This window comes from Siphateles boraxobius, unplaced genomic scaffold (assembly GCF_051911475.1).
Source record: "Siphateles boraxobius isolate OS27281-9 unplaced genomic scaffold, OSU_SipBor_1 6, whole genome shotgun sequence".
NCBI classification, from domain to species: Eukaryota; Metazoa; Chordata; class Actinopteri; order Cypriniformes; family Leuciscidae; genus Siphateles; species Siphateles boraxobius.
Window position 1 is genome coordinate 11,958,948 of NW_027509186.1, and position 16,655 is coordinate 11,975,602.

Below are 16,655 nucleotides of genomic sequence, written 5' to 3' on the forward strand. Positions count from 1 at the left end.
TTATACAGGGTCGTCTATACAAAGTCAATAAATCAGAATGGTCATGCGTTTTATGTATCGTGTACACGTAACGGTAATTGATGTGATCAGCCTTTGGCTTGACTACTTCTGACATCTAATATAGTTAAATAAACCATGTTCCCGTTCGCCATCTCAGAGTCAGACAGCTGCCTTAAAAACGCTTTGAACAACTCAGAACATCAGTGGAGAAAGGCATATAGTTCATCATAACGTCATAAGCCCCGCCCCACACATTGACGGGATTGGTTACATGTTTGTGACGGTAGGAAACAGTGGCGATTTCAGGCCGCGTTTTTGAGACTGTCTTTGGTACAGTCTGCAGTTTTAAGGAGAAAATACTCAGCAATGTTTTTGACTGATGAAATAACATTAACTGAATTTTTTTTTTTTCACTTGTTTTTTTTTTCTAGGTGAACTATCCCTTTAATGCCTTTGCAGACTTTTAGTTTACATATTGGCACCTCCCCAAAGACATTTTACCACAAGCAAAAAACAGCAGAACTCAACAGAGGTCAAAAGGTTAGACTTCTGATACAGTTAATGAAGGTTCGGAGATTGTTTAGAGACCATGACCAGAACCAGCAACTAAAGTGTGAGCGTGTTTTCTCTTTAAATGAAGACTGAAACCAGAAATCAGGCTGTGGTAAAAAGCATCTAATCAAATATAATCTAAATCTAACCAAAACTCACTATTTAATCATTTGACACATGACTCAACATTTCCAACTCATAATTAGGGCCAGTTGATACAGTTCATAAGTTGCAGAATATGGCAGATGTATTAAAAAATAAGAGAGATCAAAAAAATTGCATGTTATTTTTTTTGTTTTGTTTCGTACTGTCCTGAATAAGTTGTTTTGTTGATCATTGACTTTCATTGTATGAACATAGACAAAAAGACAAAATATCAATAAAGGATACATCTCAGTATTTAGATTTTGCTTAATTTCAATACTTCATCACAAGTAAAATAATGGCAAATACATAGTTAATAATAAATATACGTACAGTTTTTATTCATGTGCGTACCCCTTGCAGAATATGCATTAAACGCAAGTAGGTGTAAACTTTTTCAATTGGATGATAGGGGCAAATTGTACTAATTTTGTCTTCAGGGAAACATGTAAATATTTTTTGTAGCTACGAAAGGGGGGGGAAAGAAGAACAGTGCCAGTTATTGTTTTGAACTAACGATATATGTCAACATCTGTTATGTGAAACCACATGGTTACCAACAGTCTTCAAAATATCGTATTTTGTGTTGAAGAATAAAGTTGCTTCTACAGGTTTGAAACAGCATGAGGTTGAGTAAATTATGACAGAATTTTCATTTTTGGGTGCGCTAACCCTTTAAGAAAGAAGTTACAATAGTATTTCTGTATTAATAGTATTTAAATGTCTGTATATATAGACATTGTATATTTAATCACCTTTTGCTTTTCGGCTTGCTTAGTGGGTGACATTTAATTTTATATTTAACAATAATATTACTACATTATTTTCCTGTTATCCCTGTAAAGCTGCTTTAAAACAATCTGTATTGTAAAAAGCGCTATATAACTAAAGGTGACTTGACTTGAATTGACTTGACTTAATAGTAAATAAAACTGTAACTGAAGTCTAAATCAGAAATGCTATGAAAACTTTTGTCTTAAAAGGATAGTTCAGCCAAAAATGTGAAGTTGTACTTTGACTTTGACCCTGGAGGCAGAGAGGACGAGAAAGAGAAGCGGGAGGGAGGGACAAGAGTGTGGAGGGAAAGGAGAAATAGAGAGGGCTTGTGCTCCTTTTCAGGGATGTGAGCGAGGAGCCTGGGAACGTGGAGCAGTTTGGCCAGGCTGATAGAAATATCCCGAGTTGAAATGTAAACAGGTCTGATCTCTGATCTACCCAGAGAGCCCCTGATGTGACCCTGCATTCCACCCAGGGGTTCAACACTGACATCAGGAGCCCACTCTCTCACTTCCTGGGCTGGACGGCGAGCCCTCGGAAAAGTGGGATGTGTTTGAAGTTTCACAAATCAAATCACAATTCTGTGCCTGGGACATCTACTGTCACTTATAATTTGGGAAATTTCAAAATGAGGTGAGTAAAGTTGTCTCGAACACTCTCCGTACTAGAGCTGGAACGATTATTTTCCCTATCGATTATTTATTTACGATTAATCGAACACATATAAATATGTAATTTTTCTTACAAAAACCTATCGCTTTGCTTCAGAAGGCCTTTATTAACCACCTGGAGCCGTGTGGTTTACTTTTTTCTTTTTTGATTACTTCTTTGATGGATGAATGTGCTTTTTGGGCTTCAAAATCTAAGGCTCCCATTATATATTTTTGAATATTACTCCCGATTGTCTTTGGCTGAAAGAAGAAAGTCATATACACCTAGGATGGCTTGAGGGTGACTAAATTATGGGATAATTTTCATTTTGGGGTGTACGAACCCTTTAATACCAGTGCATTCCTAATTATTTTGTTAAGTTAACACGTTTTGTGATCTTTTATTTTTTTTAAATGGAAGTAGTTTGAATTGTGTTAAAATCAAAAAGTATGCATGTGAAACACAAATCTATCTAACCTTCTCAGGGAGAACTAGCCTTTCACTGTTTGTCAGTTTTCATTAATGGCAGATGCTAATGGTTAGAACAAGGAAAAACCTTGATAATGTGGTTAATCTAATGTTCTTTACAGTGAAATTACGTAATGATAGAAAGTGAAAGGCTAACTGTGGATATTTGAGTCATATCAGTCATTTATTCAACTCCCACATACTGTATCTGGGGTTGAACATTCACAAAGGCATAATTTGTGGGTTGGGGGTTTTGTGGGTTATTGTTTTTGCAGCAAAGAGTCGCAGATTTTATCATCCACTCATGGCACTTGCATACACACCTGGGGATGCAGTTTCCCACAAGGGTTGAGTTTCAGGTGAGTTCAACAGAGCACAAGACTTGTCGAAAGATATAGTGAACCACCCCCTCTAACGCTTCTCCTCTTTTTTTTTTTTTTGCTCTGTTCTATTTAGTCGGGCAGGAAAACCCTGACAGATATCGGAGTGGTCTGTGCTTTCTCTGTGCTAGGGAAATCACACTATGCATGAATGTGTCTATCAATTCACAACCACTGGCTGGTGTAAAGAAAGACAACACAGCTCTTCCTCACTCTGCTTTGCTACAGAAATATTCTTTGTGGTCCCACAAGTATTTGGACATAGTCATCTAAGACTAATTGGTAACACTTCATTTTACAGTCCTGTTCCCCATGTACATACTATGTAGCCTACTTATTATAGTAATTAAAATAACTGGGTAATAACTAGGTACTAATCCTGAACCTACCCCTAAACCTAACCTTAACCCATGTACTTACCTTATATTACCCAGTACTTTCTTAGGTAAGTACACTGTAAGTAGACGCAAGTTAGCGTACTGTAAAATGAAGCGTTTCCGACTAATTTTAAATCTGTTTAATTTAAATGTAAATTTTTTTGACCAGCCAAACATGTCAGTCTCTGAGTAACATGTAATTTATTTAAGCCACAAAATAAACTTCATTCTGTAAAATAAGCAAAAAGCATATCGAACGTCTCCAGCTTGTTTTATAATTGCCCAAAAATCAAACATAGTTTACGCCTTACGTTATCACGTCCGTCAAAAACTGATGCTGTCGGTTGAAATATTAGAACTAAAAACATTGACACACTCACTTGACACATTACATCACTTCACTGAGTAGTTTTACTAATTATTTCCTTACGATCCATCTGTTTTCAAATTCACTTCATTTGAATATCAGGGCATCGATGTCTGTCAAAATAAAAAAGTGCACAATACACGGTAGTATTTACGAGAAGCAGAGGTGCATGCTTTTCCTGGAAAACCAACAGTTCCGCTTGTTTTGCGTCATGGCTTTCCGAGAAAAGGGAGAAAACGGCTTCAACATGCTGTCTGTTAGAGACGATGACGTGCATAATACATAATGAAATTAAATCAAAATGATCAGGAAACTCAGTGTAAATGCAATGCAAAGAGAATAAACGCCAAACCAATTGAACATCATTAGTTCAGTTGATGTGCTTTTATCCAAAGCACAACAACAGAACACAGGAGTTCCTCAGGGTTCAGTTCTTGGACCGCTCCTCTTCTCCATCTACACCACATCATTGGGACCCATCATACAGGCACATGGTTTCTCTTACCATTGCTATGCTGATGACACCCAGCTCTACCTCTCATTTCAACCAGATGATCCCACAGTAGCAGCACGTATCTCAAGCTGTCTGGCGGACATCTCGGCATGGATGAACGAACATCACCTGCAGCTCAACCTGGCAAAGACTGAGCTTCTCGTCCTCCCTGCAAAGCCGTCTCTACAGCACGACTTCAATATCCAGCTAGAGTCATCCTCAATCACCCCATCAAGGTCGGTCAGAAATCTTGGAGTAATATTTGATGACTAGCTGACCTTCACAGACCAAATTACAAAGACAGCTCGATCATGCAGGTTTGCAATGTATAACATCAGGAAGATCAGGCCTTTCCTAACGGAGCATGCAACACAACTTCTCGTCCAGGCCCTGGTTATTTCTAGGCTTGATTACTGCAATGCTCTTCTAGCTGGACTTCCATCATGTGTTACTAAACCACTACAAATGATCCAGAATGCTGCAGCCCGCCTTGTCTTCAATGAGCCCAAAAGGGCTCAAGTCACTCCTCTGTTCATCTCACTGCATTGGCTACCACTCGCTGCTCGCATCAAATTCAAAGCTTTGACGCTTACTTACAGATGTACCACAGACTCAGCTCTGTCCTACTTTCACTCCCTACTACAAGTCTACGTCCCTACCAGAAGCCTACGATCGGCCAAGGAGCGACGGCTCGTGGTGCCATCACAGCGAGGCACTAAATCACTCTCCAGAACATTCCCATTCACGGTTCCATGCTGGTGGAATGATCTCCCCACCCTCATCCGTAATGCAGAATCCCTGACAGCATTCAAAAGACAACTGAAAACTCATCTCTTCCGTGAGTACTTAACATAAAAAAATAAAAAATAAAAAATAAATTCTTCTCTTATAAATCTTTCCTTCCCTTTTAAATCTTCCCTTGTCTGGCTTTTGATACTCTGAGCAATGCCTGAACTTTGTATTTTGAGCACTTCTTGCGTCGTTCTTCCCTCTTCACGATGACTCGCTTGCTTTAGTCCTCAGATGTAAGTCGCTTTGGATAAAAGCGTCTGCTAAATGACTAAATGTAAATGTAAATGTAGTTAGTGAACAAACGTTAGTGAAAATCATTACACATGTGTTGGTTCCTGACGGAAAAAAGAAGTTGTATGTTATATTTTGACAGATTTAAAAAAAAAAAATGTATCCACGAACTACGCATTCTGATTATGACAATATTTTCAAAAAATGTTTAATCTTTTAATATTTTTCAATAACCGTGTTTTCATAATTTTGGCAACAGATGAACATAAATCATTGATCTTGCTCATGTAAGATTTAGGGACTTGAAAATTGATTCTATAATGTAGTTTGATCACTATCTCCTCAGTTGTTTAAGGCAATTAAGGCAAGATTAAGGCAATTATCAAAGTTTGATAAAAGGTTGTTACATTTTCCCATGAAAGATAATAATTTTTACATGATTTGGTACATTTAATTACCCCTGTGCAGATTTTGAGCCATAGTATATATATATATATATATATATATATATATATATATATATATATACATCTTATGTGCAAATATTTGTATGAACAAAAAAAGTAATATAGCAAAGTCAATATGCAGACTTCAAAAGTACTCTCCACATCTTTGCCGCTTCCAAACGACAAAGACAAACAAGCAGTTGAGAGAGTTGGAGACAGCAATCAAGCACACATCCCAGATCCAGCACAGATATACTGTACCACAGGATTAATAGAGCCCATTCAAATATCACTGAAACTTTAATTAAGCCACAAACTACATTGTCACATACGCATGCTTCTCAGGGAATGTTTCTAACTTGTACGTAACGGCCTAGAAAGTTCTTTCAGTTTCATCATTTCCCTTGGTAAACTGTAATAGACTAAAACTCAGAATTTGGGTAATAGAGGCTGATCCTAGACGCTGAGGGGGCGATTTCTGCCTGCAGCCATCATGTTGTGCAAATGGAGGTAGGGATGTATATGCCGAATGGTTTCAGCGCTCTTCAAAGCCCCAGTCATGTCTCAGACTGTGAATAAAACATGAGGTATACACAAGGCGCACCTCACAAAGAAACCTCTAGGAGAGCCAGCACAGATGAAGAGGGAATGCTTTTGATTTAAGCAGCATGAGCAATCCTACGCGAGTTTCCTAAATTTCTCTTCTATTTATGCCTCAGCCTTCCACTTGCACATTTTTATCTTGTTTTATAGGTCACACTTAATGCTTATAATGCATTTGTTGCTGCACATAGCTCAGATTAAAATGATCAACAAGCCCTCATCCACCAAAATCCTCAGACTTAGCCTTAAATGACATACCCACAGATCTGTTTGATGGCTGTCGGATGCATTTTGCACACAAAAATGACGAGCTGACTGAAAATCAGCAGTTTCAATCTGACAGGCCTAAAAAAATGTCCAAAAGGCAGAACGCACGAGTCCGCCTAAAAAAAAGAAGTCATTTTGTATGGAGTACCAGTTTGATAAAATCATTACTGTTCTGAATTGTCCCAATGGTTTGGTCTAAGATTGCCAGGTTAGTGGTATCAAATCTTTAAATGAGTTGCACAAAAATGTCCCAAACTTCATATGTCCCTCAAAAAACCTTTTGTAAGAATAAACTGCAAACTGGGCCACGCTTTATGCTGACAGTCAAAAATGTGACTCTCTCCTTGACTTTTTAACCAGTTGCTTAGGCTTTCTGCCAAAACATGAGTGTGCTCATGTAAGACTAATTCATTTGCATGTCAACATGAATATCAACCATGGGACGAACTGCCCAGGGACCCATTCATTTCCCCTCAAGTAAGGCACAGACAGTTTTGCTGAGCTTAAAGTGGCCTCCAAGGAGCTGGACTGATTGTTCCACATTCAGGTGGAGTGAAACTATGCCTGGGCCTTCAGCTTCCACTCCTAAAGCACACGAAACACCAGGAAACACTTTGACATTTCCTTCTTCCACCTATTATTCCTAATGCCTGCCTGTCATGCTTAATTATGTCCAATTATGTTGCTACATCCTCAAACATTAGATTGAAGGTTTAGTCTTTCCAATAAGCATTGCTAATGGGATAGTTCACTCAAAAAAAAAATCATAATTTACTCATCATAACACCTTTCTCATATGGCTTTTTCTTCTGCGAAACACAAAAGAAGATATTTTAAAGAATGTTTTAGTCCAACACTGAAACATGTTTCTAAACATCTTCTTTTGTGCTCCATAAAGGAAAGAAAGTCAAACGACATGAAATGAAAACGAAAGTGGTAGGACATGAAGGCAAGAAATTGAAGACAGAATTTGTTTATTAAATGAAAATATAGTATAGCTTGAATCTATATTAAATTCAATAAGCTGAAGTTTTGAGCACTATTTTTGACTCACTTATAATAGGACATAAAAAATGTGGTAAACTAAAATATACTTTAAAATGTTAAATATTTGTAGTGATGAAGTTGCAATTCAGTACAATTTAAATATATTTAAATGCAATATTGAATACAACACTAGTTTAATTTACAATAAAGTGCAAGTTAGTTAACACATCACAATAAGTGTACTTCTTTAAAGCACGATAAAATATCATTAAAATATCATTAAAAATTATCGATTAATCGCGATTTAACTCAACCAAAATAAAAAATTTCTTAAATATATACATGCTATGTGTGTATGTATAGATACCAAATTATTAAACACACACATGTTTTATGGAAACACAATTTTTTTTTTTTTGGATATAATTAATCGTTGCCCAGCTCTATTTAAAATGTTAAACTTTTTACATCATAATAAAGTGCATGTACGTGTTAATAAACATATTGCCCTCTTTAGGTACACCTAAGTGGCCTTTTATTTCATTAATATTAAATTATCTTCAAGTACAGTTTTGACAAATTTACTTTTAAGCTTTGAAGTACACTACAATTGCATATTCAATTCAATTAAGCGTACTTCTTCACTTCATTGGGAAGTACTGCATGAACCATGCATTATAAAAGAATATCATTGAAGATAGTTTAATTGATATAAACTGGGTAAATTGAAGGTTGATCTCTTTCGATAAGCAAACAGAGCATTCATAATATCCCACTTTCTCTTCCATGAGAGGATATTCCACAATCACCCACTGTTCCCAAGTCGGTCATTACTCTGCATTTAGGAGAAAACAATTTCATCCGTAAGCCCATAACACTCAATTACTGGGCAGTCCTCTGACAATCGTGTTTCCAAGGCCTGTTTGACTTTGAGGAAACAAAACAAGGATATGTGTGCTATTGAATGGCTCTAACCATTTGTTCGTAGGCTGCATGCTTCAAATGGATTTATAGGAAAACCATCATTCAAGAAGGTGCTTAATAGAGCAATTTATCAAACCTTTGATAATAGAGTACGACAATGCATGGTGTGGAACAAAACACGAGACCATTCATGCTGTGTTTGCGAGATTTCACCATCCAGCAATTTCTATCTCTATTAAGTTTGCTGGATAGATATTGGTGTACACTTTCAAAATCTGCAAAGCTGTTGAAAGGAAAACCTGATGCCTCACTTTACGATTATGCATTTTACAAGAATACACCTATAATAAACTAGACCTTAAGGGGATAGTTCACCCAAAAATGAAAATTACGTCAGTATTTACTCACCCTCATGTTGTTCCAACCCTGTAAGACCTTCGTTCATCTTCAGAACACGAATTAACATATTTTTGATGAAATCTGAGAGCTGGATCACTCCTCCATATAGGCTTCTTAAGGGATTGAAGCTTGTTCCCCGAAAAGTTATTAAAGACATCGTTAAAATAGTCCAAGTGACTACAGTGGCTCAATCTTAAGTTTATCAAATGACAAGAATACTTTTTGTTCGCAATTGATTGAGTATGAGCCACTGTAGTCACTTGGACTATTTTAACAATGTCTTTAATAACTTTTCGGGGCGGGCAAGTTTCAATCCCTTAGAAGCCTATGGAGGAGTGATCCAGCTCTCAGATTTCATCAAAAATATCTTAATTCGTGTTGAACAAAGATGAACGAAGGTCTTATGGGATTGGAACAACATGAGGGAGAGTAAATACTGACAGAATTTTCATTTTCGGGTGAACTATCCCTTTAACTATGTCTAGATAAACAAACAATATTCACAAATTCTAGAACACAAACCATATAAATCATATTTTATCTTGATATTTTCCTTTAAAAAGTTGTTCATTTAACAAAATGTTATCTTACAGAAGATTTCAGAATTACACAATCAGTAAAGCGTGTCGATGAGTAGAGAGACTGTATAGTGGTGTCAAACAGTGAAGTCCCAAGAGGTAAATATAAGGGTGGAGAACAAAGAACCCGAACTGAGCTGTTGACCGCAAGTACTTTTGTCTGTTATAAAAGCTGAGACTACAGTACAAAACATATGGTTTTTAATTTCTGTACTAAGAGATATTTTCCCTAAATTATCAATATTTGGGACAATATGCACACATTTGTACACAGTGGCGTCATAAAGTATTTGGAAACTTAAGCAACTATTAAAAACGAATTTCAACAGATATCAAACTAAGTGGCATCTGCAAATAAATCATGTTTATCATGTTTAACTGTGTGTACACTCACTGGCCACTTTATTAGATCAGCTCGTTAATGCAAATATCTAAAAAGCCAATCACATGCAACATGCTACAGTATATAGACATGATCAGGACGATCTGCTGAAGTTCAAACTGAGCATCAGAATGGGGAAGGAATTGTTTTAAGTGACTTTGAACGGGCCAGACGGGCTGGTCTGAGTATTTCAGAAACTGCTGATCTACTGGGATTTTCACACACAACCATGAACATCAGCAGAAGACACACCGGTGTAACTCCTGTCGGATAAGAACTGCAAACTGAGGCTACAATTCACACCGACTCACCAAGATTAGACAATAGAAGATTGGAAAAACGTTGCCTGGTCTGAGGAATCTGGATTTCTGGTTCATAATTTGGAATAAACAACATGAAAGCATGGATTCATATAAACAGTTCAGGCTAGTGGTGCTGGTGTAATGGTGTGTGGGCAATTTTCTTCACACACTTAGTACCAATTGAGCATCGTTTAAACACCACAGCCCACCTGAGTATTATTGCTGATCACGTTCATCCCTTTATGAACACAGTGTATCATCTTCCAGCAGGAGAACATGCCGTGTCACAAAGCTCAACTCATCTCACACTGGTTTCTTGAACCTGACTAGTTCACTGAACTCTCCACAGTCACCAGATCTCAGTCCAATAGAGCACTTTTGGGATGTAGTGGAACGGGAGATTTGCATCATGGATGTGCGGCCGACAAATCTGCAGTAACTGTGTGATGTTATCATGTCAATATGGATCAGAATCTCTGAGAAATGTTTCCAGAACCTTGTTGAATCTATGCTATGAAGATTTAAGGCCGTTCTGGAGGCAAAAGCAGTTCCAGCCCGGTATTAGACAAGATGTACCTAATAAAGTGCATGGCCAAGTGTATATTATAACTTTCTTTAAATTAAATCCCATGGGGTCTGATATTATAATGCAATGGCATTCAAATGGCATTTTCCGATGTGACTTAAGAATGAAAATACTTATAGGAGGGAATGCGTGGAAATGTGCATTGTTAAAAAAATAAAATCAGATGTCACTGAATCACCACCCTTTTAAGTTATAGTTTGTTTTGTTATATTTTTAAAAGACCTTTAAAAGAAAAATGTGCCTTCCTGCAGGGCACTTTTCAATTAAACAGACACCCCATCTCTCCCTCACACACCCACAGTAATCACATCATATCAGTGTGTTAATGTCATCCTCTGGGGAATTGGTCTGACACCTGTCCCTATGTGTATTAGACAGATTATAAGATTTATAACGTGGGTGTAGTTAACACAACCCGTAGAACTTACTGCTATTTGTGAAGAAATTTTGGACTCTGCCTCTGACGAGCTGTGGCCTTTATGTTCACCATTCACTCTGCTGTATTCAGGAGGATGCTGAGAGGCCGATCTACTGCCCTTGGTCTTCCTGTTCCCGGGGCCCTGATGGACGATGTTTAAGAGTTGCAGTGTGTTCTCGTGTTCCCGGTCCGAATTTTCCGCCAGACCACGCTCATAACGGTCCTCGCAAGTGGAGTGATGCCGCCGGCAAAGTTCTATTCTGGCACGCAAGCGCTCCACTATGGCACTGTGGAGCTGAGGAACGGCTGATCCTCTTGAAGTGGCGATTGGTGTGATTGATCCTCCCATCCCGACGCCCAACATGGGTGCAAAACCACTCGGGGTGGCCTGAGTCGGAGCTGCCTCTCCCATGACCTTTAGTTCCCCTCTTCGTTAACCCTTTAATGGTCACAACCAGAAAAACAACACAATTATTTATTTTTTAATAAATTATAATTCATATGGGCAATGATACGCTTTTTTTTTTTCACTTTGTGAATGTTTATGTTGAATTAATCAAATATGATCAAATTTACCCAGGCATCCACATATTCAGAAAAAAAACACTTTAGATACTATAAGTGTTATCAGGAATAATAACACTGTGATCATTTCATATAAGCCACTTCTGCCATTAAAATATGCTGTTAATTTTTATCTAAATTGATCTAAATGAGATGCTACTTTACAGGACATGGGGAAAAAACTGTATTTTTCTAATAAATAAACACTGCTTTGTCAAAGTTGATATTGTGACTTTATATATGGTCCGACACTTGCATGTGTCATTATATCATTAACATTTTACCAAAATCAAACACAAATTAAGTTACGAAGATTTTGACCAGCGAATGACGTGTTTTGTACGTCATTAGAACGGTCGCAACTGAGGCAGTAAATGTTTTAACCAACTTACGGGTTATAAAGTTGACTATGTGGGCGCATTTAAGACAGTAGATATTGGCTATGACTCAACGACAATTACTAGACTAAGGGCCCTATTGTACACCTGGCCGCAATAAGGCGCCAGCCGCGATGCAAGTGTTTTTAGCTAGTTTCAGCCCGACACAATTATCATTTTGCTGCAGGACGGGTTGTTTACATAGCAAATGCATTTGCGCCCATTTGAGAGCCCATGGGCTGCTGGTCTGAAAACATGGTGTGTTCAGGCGCATTGGTGGCGTGTTGCTATTTTGAGGCAACTGAAATAGACTGCGCCATTGACCAACAAAAACATGGTTAAAAGTCAATGGCGCAGTATTTATTTATTTTTGTTATTTAAACAGCGTGTTAGTAATGTGCGCCTATAGGCGGGTCCACAATGCGCGTACACTTTATCCCATAGATGGTCTTTGTCCGTAGATGATCTGCTTGCGCTCTTTAACCTCGCGCAGAAGCAGATCCGTTTCCTCGCTAGAGAAGCGTTTAGTTTTACCGCTTGCAAATTCCGCCGCGTAAATAGCGAATCCACAGGGAAAAAGGAGATGAGACTTTGATTTTTTTTTTTTTTGCATGTTACGCCCAAAACACACCCTTTAATCATTAAGAGATCAGGGACAACCCTTTTAGACCATTTTCCCATGTTAAACAAGCAAAAATGGATTCGGACACTCCCTAAGTGCACTTGCGCCATGTGCTTTAAACCATGCGCTTAGATCGTTAAAATAGGGCCCTAAGACACCCTTATCCACTCCTCAAACACATAAAACATTAGCTTTTATATAAAGTGTTTCTTCAGTATGCTGTAAATTCAAATGAACAGTTATTTATTTACCCTTGAATTGCAAACAAGCAAAGACGCTCCAAAATGCATGTGGCCCTTTGTAGTGCAGATCTGACCTGCTTCGAAATTTTCCTATGGGGTTTTAATTACTATAATGTTGGGTTTTTTCGATTTTTTTCGTAAACATAACGTTTTCAAATAACTAGAAAAGTCAGCTTCTGGTGCTAGTGTGTGCGGTGTAATATACTTTTTTGAGTTTTAGCATTAGAGTGTTTAATAATAATGAAAAATATTATTTCTCAATGTTAAAAACAAGGTTTGAACTGTTATTTAGTTATGAACTTATAGTGTTGAGTTTTTTTGTTAAAGAGCAAATGTCAAAAATAAACGATTTTAAAAAGTTTTTACAAGTGAAGTTTCCAGGTAAGCTGGCTAGCTATTCATTTGCTACACGGTTGATATAACGTTTGCAATGTATTGTTCTTTTAACCATACGTAAATATGTCGACGTTCAAAATTGAAATGTTTGGGAAACGTGAAGAAAACACATTTGTTATCTGGGTATTCAAACTCAATGGAAGTAGACTACTCGAAACAAGGCTACTAACGTTTCTACTGATGTCACACAGACAGCAAAACCTAACAAAGTGCATATAAAAATCAAACGTGATTTCAGGATCCACACATTTTTTAGAGTGTCTGCAGTATATCGCAACATTATTAAAACACTATGCATTATTACTTTCCAGTGCACGGGGCTGTCTTGCAGCTTGCCATTGTGCCAAAATCGCAGCGTGCGCTCATTCAACTCTATGCAAGGTGTAAAAAATCCACAATGTGCAATCAGAAGGCTTTTACACAGTCCTGCACCAAGCAATAAACCCAATCACGATAATGCATGCGGATATCGGTCATACCTGAACGCACATATGGCTATAACCAATGGTCCCGTGTCAGCGGACAAATAATACACGCAATTATAATCCATTTACTTGACGATAGAAATCCGCAAACTTCGGGGGAGTTCAGGCAGTGTACTGGCACTTTCCATCATTGTCATCTTTAACGCTGTGTACGGTTCCTTGTGGGGATTCCCAAACAAACTGAATAAAACTGGAGTCGCGGCGCGTTCTCCGCGCAGTGGATTGTCAGCAGTCCGAGCGCGTACGGGGTTAGTCCGGAGAGGCTGGCTTACCGCAGCTGACTACAGACTCTCATTGTATGAGCAGATCCCGAATGCTGTACAGAAATCCTGCGATTGGTGAGCTGTCATTTTGCAGGCTCTAGTGGTGAAGCAGTGAACTACATGAAATGCATTGAATGCATTGGCTGCGAGCCACAGCCTGAACCACTACTAGTCAACTGAAGTTGTATTTTTGTTAATTGGTTATGATGAACAGATTACATGTGTACACAGCTACACATCATGTAGCCGGGAGACCGGCTATCCATCACTAGTACTTGTTTATTGCAAATATAGGCTAATGGTAAGTATAATTATTTTTAATAATTTAATGTATGTAAAATAATGTATAGACTCATTCCTTACAGTCTTGACATAAGTAATTAAGGAATTAGAGGTTTTGGTTACACTTTATTTTAAGGTGTCTTTGTAATCATACATTTAAGTACTGGGTAATATTATTTAACTACTTATGCTACTACATGATTAGGGTTTGGGTTTTCACTTTTTGGTAACACTTTATTTTACAGTGTCCTTGTTACATATGTTACACCATAGTAATAACAGTAAATTATGCATAATTGCATACAACTAACCCTCAACCATGTCCTAATCCTACCATAACCCTATAGTAAGTACACGTAGTTGCTTAATATTACTCCGCACTTAAATTTATAATTACACTGTAACAGTAAAACTTTTAAAAAAAAAATTTAAGGTGACATTGCTACAGTGTAATTATATATTTAAGTGCGGAGTAATATTAAGCAACTACGTGTACTTCTTTATTTTACGAAAAACACAACATTTTGTTTTTATCATGAGTGTACACAAATAAAAGAAGACATTTGACAGTTTTGAATTATGTATAACACTTATATGTAAAGATCAAAATCAACAGAGTATTTTGAGTCGTCTTTTGCACTGATAAGAAAAAAAGTCAGCTGGTATCGCCCGCGATACCGCCGACCCCAGAGGGTTAAAAGAACAGTGTTTTAGGGACAAACCTCTGCCTTACTTGCCATTTAGGGCTTTGATGAACAGGGGGACAAATGGGTTTTTAAAGCATGTAATTGTGCATAGTCCAATTTAATAGTTATCACTAATAACTGCATGTAACATGTGAAAGAAGGACATTGTAAAATAAAGTGTTACTGTTGCCAAATGTAATGATTGTTCAACCACTAGATGGTGGTGTGCACTTTGCTGAGTATGTATGGGGTCACATCACATGCTATTTAAACTTCCCTTGGGTTGTATTTGTGAGGGACATGTGGCAGGAACATGTGGTTCTCATAGTGACACATGCTTTTAATATAAGTGATATTTTTCAATTAATCGCCAATAAACAAGAGCATCTTATCACCTTACACTTTCTTATGGGAAAGCCATTACAGTTTCCAAGGTTTTTAATAGTTTTTCAGCTAAAGTGAACAAAATAAGTATAACACAATAAATGAAACTAAATTGAAGTAAAAAACTGAAACGGTTAATTGCAAGAGAAAAAGAAAATGAGATGCATGTTTGGATTCAGTATATCATTAGATCAAGGTAAGTTTGTCTTAGGGGCTGTTCTCAGCTGATTGATGTAACTGCCCTACACTCACTAAAAACACTAAAAATAAAGGGGCCAGGAAGAACCAAAAAGGGGGTTTCACAGCGATGCCACAGAAGAACCTTTTTTGGTTCCCCAAATAACCTTTCACTGAAAGGTTCTTTGCAGAACCTATTTTTAACCTATGTGCTCACTACACATTGGCTGCCTCTGAAATCTCATACTCTCTTGAGTAGGTACTTATTTTGAATAAGAAATAAATTACTTTGTGACCTCTGAAAATGGTATGTTCAATACAGCATGAATGTGTGTAGTATGAGTGAAATTTGGACTTATTACATTCACCGTGGTGTTATTATCATGTGTCGCTTCACTGCCAATCCTCTCCTGTGGCCTCATGGGATATTAAAGCATCCATCATAAACACACTTCAGAATCTCGCCAGAAGAAGTAGGTCATCCGAGTACTATTTGGCTACTCTTTCGTTCTTCTATACTTTGAATTCGGACATACTACTTGTGTCACATACTGTTTTTCACCTACTATATAGTTGGAAAGTATGCAATTTCAGATACAGCCATTGGGACACTGATGACAAGTATTGCCAAGTCTGTGGTTTTCCATCACTTTAAGTATGATTTTGGTGGTCTAAAACACCCAAGACGTACAAAATCAGCAGAGAATTCGGCCGCCCGATGGAAAAAATCTCATTGGGATATTTTTTGGTTAGGTTTTGTTGCACAGACCTGGCAACCCTGCTGATGACTTTTTGGTATTTATGAACAACAGCAGAACTGATGTCTTTCTGACATTATTTATTAAATGTTATTTAAAGTAGGCTATATTATGATAAACACTTTGCTTATTAGCCTGCATGCAACATTTCAGCCGTAAACAAAGGTAAAAATGTTAGCTAGATTGTTCATTATCTGCCTAGAGATGAATATTTATGCTGAAATATAATTAAATAATAGTTTGTATTTTAAAAACATCTATCGCATGTCATTATGTGTGTTGAGTTGGCTCACGT

At 37.5% G+C, this 16,655-nt stretch overlaps 1 protein-coding gene across 2 annotated transcripts in view; it reads right to left on the minus strand.

The window, feature by feature from the left end:
- maml2 (mastermind like transcriptional coactivator 2) overlaps positions 1–14,132 on the minus strand; it is a 71,358-nt gene extending 57,226 nt beyond the window's left edge. Inside the window, exons 1-2 of one of the 2 annotated variants that reach the window (XM_077207691.1) lie at positions 13,805–14,132; positions 11,135–11,563 (exon numbers count right to left, since the gene is read on the minus strand). In XM_077207691.1, coding sequence (XP_077063806.1) covers positions 11,135–11,536 — 402 coding nt within the window. In that variant the 5' untranslated portion in view covers positions 11,537–11,563; positions 13,805–14,132. The remainder of the gene's footprint in view (positions 1–11,134; positions 11,564–13,804) is intronic. The other variant, XM_077207692.1, reaches the window with a different exon arrangement.
- Between the last annotated feature and the right edge of the window lie 2,523 nt (positions 14,133–16,655).